Raw genomic sequence first — 11,611 nt, 5'->3', positions numbered from 1 at the left:
GGCAGTTGGAACACACTAACACTTGGGCTAGGCTTCAGGTAAATCGGTTTTGAACTGTTATTGAATTTTTTGCTCTAATGTGGACAAGGACTAACTGTCTGCAAGCCATAAGTATTAATCGCTGATCAAAGCACATGTCATTGCGCACACTTACTGGTAACCACAATAGTTGGTGGGCTATGTAGTTTTAGAACCGTGCTAGCAGTAGAAATGATACAATGAACTACAATTCGCAACTCGCTTGAGGTAGAATCTGTTAAACCTTATGTTTTTGTTTTTTAGATGAGCTTGTTTTGTAGTTGATTTATTTTCATTTTTTGAGGTTGTAATGAAACAAAATTGATGGTCGTACCAACTTTTAAGGTGCACTGTAGAAACCTACATTTTTTTTTTTTTTTTTTGCATAAATCATTGCTTAAATTTTGGTGAAATTACCAAATATGTGTGTAGTGCATTTTCTTTTGAAGTATGAAAGTATTAGCAACTGAGGGGCTGTTCTCCGTAGATGTGTGTTTTTTTTTTTTTTTTTTTACATAGCAAGCTGAAGGATCACGTATGCACGCCTTTACTGTAAAACTGGAATTCTCCATCTTGTGGTTAACCTTGGTATATGTTGACCTCCAACACAGTGTTTTGTATTGCATTTAATACAGTAATTTGACATGGACTGTTTTTGTATTTTAGCAGGTTTTCCCCTATGACCATTGATGGAGTAACAAGTTTGGCTGGAATCAACATTCCGGGGCATGCTGGAACCGGGTGGTGCATATTTGTGTACAACCTGGCCCCTGATGCGGATGAGAGCATCTTATGGCAAATGTTTGGACCATTTGGCGCTGTAACCAATGTTAAAGTCATCCGTGACTTCAACACAAACAAGTGCAAAGGTTTTGGATTCGTCACAATGACAAACTATGACGAAGCAGCGATGGCAATAGCCAGTCTGAATGGATATCGTCTAGGGGACAGAGTATTGCAAGTTTCATTTAAAACCAACAAAACGCACAAAGCCTAATGTCTCCTGAGTTTGTTTATATAAAACTATACAAAAAGGCAAGTTAACGTAAACTTTATACATAAGTCAAAGTCTTTGTAAGTTAGTGTTTATGAAGGGAAACAAACATAAATATTTAGCGTCCTACAAATATGATTTTTTTTCTTATGCTAGTCTTTGACTTGAATTAAACTCTTAAATATATTTTATGTTTAAATATAGGAAAACAGGTTTCTTACCTGTCCATGTTGCATTCTATTACCTTCTTTGAAGAAGGTGGATCTTTTAATGTTTCAGCTAAGGTAAACTTTGTTTTTTTGTTTTCTTTGTGTGTGTGTGTTACATAACTGCTTTGAAAGACTAAGGCTTTATGTTGTGATTTTATTTATTTTGTTTTCTCTAAGTGTTTTGTTTTGTCGTTCAGTGCATTGGCCTTTCAGTGATTTATTGAAAGATTTGAGTTTCAGCTCATTTTTGTTTCCGTATTTTATTTATTTAGTGAAATTGTGTTATGGGTGGGCTATTGCTTATTGTAAGATTACTGGAAAACCATTTTTCGTAAAGCAGTACCTTGCCAAAGAGCTAAGAACCTCTTTGATGTGGGTTTAAAAAAAAAAAAAAAAAAAAAAAAGCATCTATTTTTATAAAAAAAAAGAAACATTTGGAGAAACTTTTTACTGGACCTGGAACAAATATTTTGACTTGGATACTGAGAAATATCTTCATACGGCACCTAGTGAGCTTTTGAACCTTACCGGGAAATTTGCAATGATTGGAATTTCTGGAAAGATTTATGATGTAAAAGATACCTTTTAAGAGCTTTGTAGAATCAATGACACTACTGGTTTCATTTGTAGAATCATCAAAGGAATGGCTAATCATCCTGGTTATAATATGTGACCTAGCAGCGCACATTTACTTCTGATTATTTTGTTTGTGTGGGGTGGTGTGTGTGTGTGTCACAAGTAGTATCTATATATGATTATATATACCAATATTATATAAGCTATCATAGTGAATGGTAAATTATATAATATATATTGAATAAACCACCTATTCCATATATACAGTTATATATATATGATAAATATATATTATAGTATATATATATATATATATATATATAATATATATATAGATATAATGTATATCATGACTTATATAGATATATATAATCTATATATATACATTATATATTAAAACATACTACTAATGCAGATTATAATGTAAAGAAAATAGTTACATTAACAGGGAAAATCTGTTCTACCTAAAGAATTCCCTTCTGATAGAGCTCACAGTGTTTAGTGATGTACTATATTGTTAAAGACCTATATTGTCTTAGTATTAAAATAAATTACAAGGGTTTATAGCTGCATTGTGTGAACACTGGCAAAGCAGCATAAGGAAATTGGTATGTTGAAAGTAAAATGAATGACGTGTTGAAGGATTACACCCGAGCTAAGAGCTGTGTAAATATAAGTCCTTTTTGGTTTTTTTTTGTTTATTTTGAATTTTCTGCAGTTTTTGTTTTTTGGACTGACATGCCAAATGCTCAAGTTTTGTTTTGTTTTTTGGGTTTACGTTTTTTAGGCTTTTTGTAGGTTGCATTTACATTTGTTTGTTGAAGTGTAGTTGATTTGTTGTCCTAAGGGCCAGATTTACAGTGCATCACATTTGTTGGTTGTTATATAAAAATGTACTTCCTTATGTTGTAAGGTATGGATATAAACCATGGTTTAGACCAAATTTGCTTTCATTTTTTTCATACTGGAACTTAATATATGTACGCTGCTAAATTTGTGTAATGCTTAAACCACTATTTGGGGGGGGTCAGTTTCTTGATCATATCAAGAATCAATTTGAAGTGTTTTCTGAATAACATCTTGCTTATTATGATTTCATGTTAAGGCTAAAGGGATTGGAAAACCCTCTGCCTGGATGCACTGATGACTGTAGTTACATCTTGCTTTGTATAAACCAATTAATACTCATGCTTCCCCTTAGAACAAGCAGTGTGCTATGCATAAACATAATTGTATATTTATATTTGCAACTGCTTTTTTTGGAAATCTGTAGAAATGTAGTCTGTATAGTTGATAGAGTACATATACTGTGAAGCACGTGCTGCAGAGATCAAGCACATTTTTATGCTATTCTACTCAATGCTGTTTGCAAACATGTTGCTTTGTGTTGGCAAAAAGTACATTCCTTTTAGAAGAATGCCTCGAGGGGGCAGGCTTATATACTGCAGGGAAAACAAACACAATTAAAATAACTTATTCTGCAGCACATGGAAGAAAGCATTGGTGGTAAGGCATAAAAATGTGACTTGACTCAACCGTGTGTCAGAACAATTTAATGTAAGGTTGGTATTTATTTGAAGTTGTACAGTATGACTTGGTTCACAACTGTTGGGATAGAATTTTCTGTTGAGTATTTAAGAGGATGTACATGTTCTTTTCTTTGTGTTTGGATACTTTGTATTTTTTCATGTTCAGTACATCAATAAACAAGTTGAAGGGAAATGCAGATAACCTAAGGGGTTGTGTTTTTCTTTTGGCAAAAAATTCTGCTTGGCATTGAACCTCCATTACAAGCTATTTAATTAACTTTAGTAGGTAAGCGTGAACCAAACCTGGTTTAAAGCAATATTTCTTACCGGTTCTGATTTAACTCCACACATTAACCATTGATCTCTTTGCTGGCCCAGGAGAATAAATCCGAGCTTCCCGGAAGATGAAGCTGTTGTGCAGCCCTGCCATACTTTCCTATCTATCTCTCTCAACTGAGAAATCTACTTTTTGTGAGGATTTCTCTGGTCGTTCTTGGTACGAATAAAAAATCCTTGGTGTGTGTTATGCATACTAAAGGACAAGTGCTATTCCCATACAGGAACCAACCCCTGCACAGGCAACTCCCACAGGCACAAAAGGAAGACCTCAAGCCCACACAGGCCATGGTAAATAGGTCAAAATCTGGGCAAAGAACAGCGCTACTGCCACCCTCTGCCTTCTACTGCAGCGATACTCATCTGCTTTGGGCAGTATAAAAGGATATTTTCCAGTTCCTCACGGATAAAGGCATGCAGTTAGGGAAGTGTCACAAAGACCAGAAACAGGAACCAACACAAATAAACAAGAGGTGGAGTTTTGGTGAAGCTCAGCTGTGCTTAACATGTAATAATTGAACAGACAGAAAATAAAGTTGTGCAGCTGCACAGAGACTCGATTTGCTAATCAATCATTCAGTTGGAGTTTCGATACAGCTGCACATGAATTAATAAAGTGCAATTCCCCTTGCTCACGTTACTACATTTTACCTGCACGTGAAGTACTGTGCAATCCTTGTGCCTAAATACAAATATACATTTTAAACACTTGTGCTCATAACCCATGTTACATCCCGTGTACCAATGATTATACATGAACATTAACACACAACATGTATCGTACAACACAGAAATACACAGGGGCGGGGCACCATTGCCACAGGAAGTCAAAGCAGTGGTACTGTCTTCTGCTATTCCTCAGCAGTCAGCAATGGTACACTCAGGCCTCTGATTGCTTGGATGAAGACCTTGATTCCCCATTTGGAGGTGAATACCCCCTTGCCTGTCTACAGTAATGCTGATGCATTATTAAAGTGAATGGCAGTGGCTCTGAAAGCGCCCCAACCCCCAAACAGCCTGCTAAAGGTATCCTTTCAATCACCAGCACCTCTGAAGGCGACCTGCTTTTGAAGGTTTTTCCCTTTCACCCATGTCTGGAAAACTGGAAGCCATATGGCAAAAACCTCTGCCATTCCTCTCAAGAATAAACTAGTTCTATAAGGTTCCCTCTTGTCACAAGGACTGCAATCATTGACCCAGTAATTATCTACCAGAGCACCCTCATCAGGCAGTCTATCCAAGGACTCTGAAGGACTTCATCTTCCACCCTAACTCAGGGTAGACAACTACCAAGCATGCAGCACAAAATATCGGCACATCTTATGATGTGAGTGCTCTCAGCTGCTCTGAACCCCATGGGAAACAACCTGGAGACAACACAAAGACTGGCAGATCAGGGCCACAACACGGCTACAGCATCAGGCAGCTTATGACAGCCGAGACTAGTGCACAAGCACTGCCTCAATAATAACAGCAAGGTGAACACCCACCTACAAATCCTCAATACTGAAGATCACTTAGACCTGCCCTTACAAGGTGATCTGCTCTTTAGGTCTGATCTGAAGTCAGAACTGGCACATGTAAAGGAAATCTTTTACACCTTGTGCTCCAACCCAAACAGCAGGGTTACCACAATGGGGCTATTTACAGAGCCTCATTTCCTTCTGGTTGCCAGGGGGTGTCTTATTTCACCAAGCCCTCTGCTTCCCAGTTACACCACTTGCTAGCATCACTGGAGGAAAAATAACATGCATATGGGTCTTGACCAGAGCCAATCCTATGTTCCCTTGGGAATCTTTCACACAGCCAAGACGGCAACCTGTGCTCCCTGGACTATGATCCGCCCTACACACCACACAGCTGTGCTTTCACCAGGTAAGCCACTGTATGACCCAAGATGCCTTTTTCACATGTGGTGTGTGTGACATTCTGATAGTTACAATTATGTGGATAAACTTGAGTCCTAAGTGTGGTTGTGGTGTCTAATCTTGGTCCTACTCATTGCAATTTTAAGAAGCTGTGTGTGTACCTCCTTTGAATTTTATACTTCTGTTTTAAAGGGTCTCTTCCCTTTTTTATTAAAGAGGGCAAATAGTCTCACTATACTCCTGTTACGTGTAGGTCGTAAAATCCTATTCAATGTGGCGCAAGTAAACTTTGATTTACATTTTTGTTTAGTTTACATGTTGGTTTGGTAAAAAGTGAATGTATTGTATTTAAAATGTGTAACTAATTCCATGGACTACATTTCTATGTGTTCCCAATATTTCGATCACAAGTATTCAAAGAAGTAACATTTAACAATATCATTTTTGAAATATAGAAAACAATTGCCTAGGACAGATCTTACACAATTTGTCCAATTCAAACAGGAAGCGGGAGTCTACATGCAGGAAGTACACACAGACCTCCTAAGGGTTTTTTTTTTTTTTTTTTAAACAGTTAAGATGCTTCATTTCTAATTTGCTTTCTTCCTGATAACTAGTCCACATGGTGCAACAATCACATATAGTTGAGCAATAATTTAGATTTTTTTTACAAGTTGTAGAATTTTTACTAGTAATAAGAGAACAGAACAAGCCAGATGGTAACCTCAAACTAGACCGTCCTTGCAGATCCCTCTTCAGTAACTGTTCCCTTTCAAATACAAAGTGTAACCATTACCCAACAGGATTTAATCTCTTCTGGTCTGAATTGCCTGACCGCTTATATCAAAGCTGCTCTTTTAAGAGCTTTGTATGCATAAGATGTCTTCTCCACCCCCAGGAGATAAATACAATTAACCTTGCTTGAGGAAGGAGTGACCACTGACTTTAACACTTGAACTACCACAGCGGTCTTTTTGACTGATGATGGTTTTTAAATGCATTTTTCTTCATTAATTTGGCAGCTAGGCACCAGTGCTTTTGACTTTCCCTAAATATACTGTATGTATTACTGATCTCCAAAGCACCAGTTAACCCAGGGTTGCAGAAATTTCTGGAGATAGAATGTGTTAAACCTAGAACTACTGGAGCTGTCATTTTGACCGCCATAGTAAAAACGGTGGGTTTGGCTTAGTGCGTGCAATCCTTGCTGCTGAACGTGAAAGCTTCACGTTTATTTTGAATAGCTACAACAGGATACTTTTTTCAGACAAGTGATTGTTTATCATCAACGGTAAAAGTACTTGTTGTCTAGTGAAAACAAACAGACAAACACAATGTAGGACTGCACAGCAAGCCTTGCAGTACTTTTCTGGAGTTATTAGAAGATGAATCTGGACACGAAATCTTGCCAGACCAATAGATAGCGATACTGTGGTCACAATGAGGTTACTGATAGTGAAAGCAATAACTAAGTTGCAGAAATTTTGGGACGGAGACCAACCCAAACACAGCTACATACTCAATTTTTGTTACCTCCCGGGAGGCAGCAATTGCCTACCTTTTACATAAAGGTTGAAAATGTAAAAATAAATAAATGTAAAAATAAATAAATAAATAAATAAAACCATATACACACCTTACTTAAACAGTTGTAGCAACACATGGGAACATGTAACACAATAAAAGGTCATTGTATACCCTTTTAAATAGCACATTTTGAGTATTACTCATTGTCACCTCTTAGAACATGTGTGCAAACATGCTTCTGAGCGAGTTTCTTCATGAGCAACAAAAATTGTCATGTGGCTGTGATTGCTGTCAGTTGGAGACCACGTGGGCGGGATGGTTCTAGTTAAGACACCAGTGTTACCAGAAAAAGGTTTTTAGTTCTGCTTTGTAAGTTCTGTAGTGACAAGTGTATTTATCCATGAAGAGAAAGGTGGACCAAGAGTGCTGTGTGTTTTAAAAGAAATGGTGAATTGCGCATTTGTCGACCATTTTTGTTTACAAAGCCAACGCCCTTAATTTGTAAGCAACATGTGGCTGTTGTGAAAGAATACAACATTAAAAGACACTATGAAGCAAACCATGGCAAGAAATATGATAAATATACAGGAACGTGTAGTTACACATCAGTGCTTTCTATCTGTTTTTACTGGGAAGGTGGCTTATAGATGTTTTTGTTAGAGAAGATGGCCCAGAAACTGTCAAGTTACTTGTATCACTGTTATCTTGCTATTTTTAGTGTAAAGATGGCTATTACAAACGTTTTTATTAGGGAAGATGGCCAAGAAATCCTGTGAAGTTACTCATATTATTGTTGTCTTGCTATTTTTTGAAGTCCAGTATGTGGGGAAATTGCGCCACAGTTGCCGCACTGGTATTTAACCTCCGCCATTTTGAAACACCCTCCTCAGAATGTTAGTTAATGTTACGAAGCAGTCTCAGCTAGAGGAGTTAGAATTGTAGCGGGAGGAGAGAATTATGGGAATATTAACCCTTTGCAAGCCTATGTTGAACCAGGTCTGACATTACAACTTTCCCTTTCTGGTCTGATGTCAGACCCAGTCCAACATGATCAAAAACATGTAAAGCATGGGTCTCTTTTTTTTTCTCCAGAAAAAGGCAAGAAAACTTTTCAGCGATCGAGGTGAGACCGAGAGAAGCTGGGGAAAAAAAGGGGTGGATCTGAACAATACACGTAGCCTCTGCACACAAGACAAAACAGACACAAACAAAGAAGATAGCTGCTTCCGCATCCAAAGGTCAAAGAATATCCCGGACATTTGCAGAGCGTTTTGAGATGTTATAATAATAAAATAATAACTTGGATCGCATTATTGAGGAGTTTGGTGATAAAACGAGTGATTAGGAGGTGATTTATCGGTATACATGACTATGAAGAGGTTTGTGATAAATACAGCGAACGAGGGGTGGGGCTTGGCTGGAGATGGTGTCCTGTTGATATGCAGTGCCTTTTTAAACCTGTTTAACTGTGGGGGGGGACATACTTTAACAGCGTCTGTAAAATAAACAGCATGTGTGAAAATAAATTGGACCTGATGTGCCTGACAAACGCTGAATAAATGGACCGCTAAGGGTTAAAGTTAGTCATGGTAGGGAGCAGTAGAGGAGAGGGAGTATGAATGGCTATGGGAGAGGTTGAAAATACAGATGTGGCTTGAGAGTTAAATAGCTAGATCAACTTCCCCAACAAAACCTTTTATAGGAGCCATCTTCTAACTAAAAATAGCTAGAAAGCAGTGATATGAGTAACTAGACAAGGTTTCTTAGCCATCTTCCCTAATAAAAACTTCTGTAAGCCATCTTCAGAGTAAAACTTACTAGAAAGCAGTGGTATCATCAGTAACTAGAAAGGGTTTCTTGGCCATCTTAATAAAAACTTTTGTAATAGCCATTTTCCAACTAAAATAGCTAGAAACCATGATATAAGTAACTAGATGGTGTTTCTTAGCCATCTTCCATAAAAAAAAAATATACTTTTCTAACACTCACATTCCAACCTAAAAATATTTTTCTCCCTCAGTTTGACTCATAAAACAATTCCCAGCAAACAAGCTGGCAAATTTTCACAAATTCAAAAAAAATTAAGTAAATGTTATACCCATGTTACTAGTAAAAATAGCTAGAAAATGATTTATGTAGCTGTAGTGTTCTTTGGCATATAACAGAAACTAGGCATTGCCATCTAGTGTATAGAGGATTTATTGCAGGCAATCGCCCCATCTTCCTGATCTTTTTTTTAGTGCGACCCCTTTATGAATGTGAATAGACACACAGAACGATTGTAGTAGTGTTTCCAGCATAAAATATTATTTATAGCTTTAATAAATAGAAGTCGCCATTAAAATCAGAAGCCTAACACAATCACTCAATCAGAATTTCTAAAGCAATGTTGATGATGAAACTGTAATAGAAATGCCTTTCACTATTTGTGACTTTGACTTTTCTGCAGAAGACTTTGCAATTTGAGTCTTGAAACATGTCTACTACACATTTGCTGAACTAGTCACAACATGTAAAGGTCTCTGCATTTGTAACTTACTTGATCTCCATTTTTTTTTTTTTTTGACAACAAAAGTTATTAATTTGAAGCCCTTTTTTTTTTTTTTTTTTTTTTTTTTTTTTTTTTGTGATCTCTCGTGCTTACCTCAAGCATAATTTCTGCTCCCACCATTAAAATCAGTCCATGCCTGCAACAGGGTCCTAAACCCTGCTAAGTACATATGGGGATTGCAGTAAAGTTTTGAGCGAGTTTTGAGCAAAATACAGGAAAAAGTCTGTCCGAGGTGTCCAAAAAACGTGAGTCCCGGCAAATAATGGAGAGTTGACAGGTCTGTATTGAATAAATGATATTTTGTGGGCCTAAACACTATTTTGATTAGGTGGCCACTGCTATGTGCCTCCCCCTCCCGCCCCTGACCAGTTCTCCCGGTTTTTTTGCACAAGGTGCAATCGTCTTGGGAGCACCCAGTAACTGCTCTGCCCAGTTTCTGCCTGTTGAGGCTGCCATCGCCCCTCTGATGCAGATGCCTAATCTAGCATTGCTGCAAAAGGACATTTCATGTCCTAATAAACAATGGCACATCACTGAAATGATGATGAAAAAGTCCTATGTGGCCTCAGCATTTTGCACACGTCTTGGTAGCTACAGTAGCATACCGGTGGTTTACTAGTCCATGCTGTTACAATCTCTGTCCTCGGACCAAAGGCCCTCACCCCTCCAGTTGGATGAGCCAAGCCTGGTCAACAACCGCCTGTTCCCGTTTTAGTACAATGGTCAGCCTTAAGTACCTGACAAGGCGTTGTTACTGGATGCACCTGTAAACCCACAACATAAGCTTGGGCCGGCAGTGGATGAGAAAATGTTCTCACCAAGCATGTGTATTCCAAGGATTTGGCATGCCGCCTCTCCAGCAGAAGCTCCCAGCTCGTAAGCCAGCAAAACGGGCATCCTCGGCCCCAAAAGCAGATTAAACCTTTGCGGTCCAATGTCACACCCTGTCTGACATCATCGAAAAGACGTAAAGTACAGGTCTGATCTCTGTAGTTGTTTTTTCTCCAGAAAAAGCAGAGAAAACCATTGAAGTGAGAGAACCAGAGTGAGACCAAAAAAAAAAGGGGGTGTGTGAGCAATAGCCCTAGCAGTATGCATGACTATAAAGAGGTGAAAAATACAGTGAACACGGGTGGGGCTTGTCTGGAAATGCAGTACTGATGTTGCTTAGCATTGCAATGCTCTTTAAACTGGTTTTACGGGGGGGGGGGTGTATTTTAAACAGTGAGTGTAAAATAAACCGTGCATGTGAAAATAAATTGGACCTGACGTGCCTGACAGGCACTGAATAAATGGACTGCAAAGGGTTAAGGCTCCTGCAGACACCCTGTAGGCCAGTGGTTCTATAGGGCCCACCTAGATTATTGGCAATTATGCACCACGGACACCTGCATGAATTATCACAATCAGGGCCGGGTACGCTGCAGTATTGATTTGGCTCCCTTCAATTTCAGGGTATGATGGCAATAACTATCACCAACCCTTAGGACGCTGTCTCAGGTGGCAGTCCTGCTGCAAAAAAAGGCAATTTTCAATTGTTCACCCTCTCAGCGAGAGAGAAGGGTTTTTCTCCAGGTACTTCCTGGTGCTGAAAAGTGTTGATCTGTACAGACAATAGCACGGTGGTGGCTTATATCAACCACCAGAGGGATTGCCGGTCTCTGTCTCAATCGTATTGTCTGGGGGCTTTCGATATGGGCTCACGAGAACTTGCATTCAGTAAAAGCAGCTCATCTCCCAGAGGTGAGGAACTCGGCGCCAGACCTTCTCTCCAAAGGGGGTCCCAACAGGAGATTGACAGGCTCTCAATCTCTTGGTCACAACACCTGCTGTATACTGGGGATGCCAGTATCCAAACAAACCATCACAAACTGGCTGACCAGAGTGCTGAAGACCTGATAAATCATTAAAGACACACTCAGTTTTAAATATCTACCTCCTGGGCCAACAAAAAAAATAAAGTCCCCCTCTCGGACATCTGCAGAGCAGTGACCTGATCCTCC

At 38.7% G+C, this 11,611-nt stretch overlaps 1 protein-coding gene across 5 annotated transcripts in view; it reads left to right on the top strand.

The window, feature by feature from the left end:
* The window catches only part of LOC121296223 (ELAV-like protein 2), a 92,009-nt gene extending 90,078 nt beyond the window's left edge, over positions 1-1,931 (top strand). For 3 of the 5 annotated variants that reach the window (XM_041221583.1, XM_041221553.1, XM_041221578.1), the window contains one exon: positions 685-1,931. In XM_041221583.1, the coding sequence (XP_041077517.1) occupies positions 685-1,015 (331 nt within the window). In that variant the 3' untranslated portion in view covers positions 1,016-1,931. The remainder of the gene's footprint in view (positions 1-684) is intronic. The other 2 variants (XM_041221571.1, XM_041221562.1) reach the window with 1 other exon arrangement.
* The last annotated feature ends 9,680 nt before the right edge of the window (positions 1,932-11,611 follow it).

This window comes from Polyodon spathula, chromosome 2, assembly GCF_017654505.1.
Source record: "Polyodon spathula isolate WHYD16114869_AA chromosome 2, ASM1765450v1, whole genome shotgun sequence".
In the NCBI taxonomy this organism is placed as follows: Eukaryota; Metazoa; Chordata; class Actinopteri; order Acipenseriformes; family Polyodontidae; genus Polyodon; species Polyodon spathula.
The sequence above is the reverse complement of the archived record's forward strand: the minus strand, read 5'-3'. Positions and strand labels throughout refer to the sequence as shown.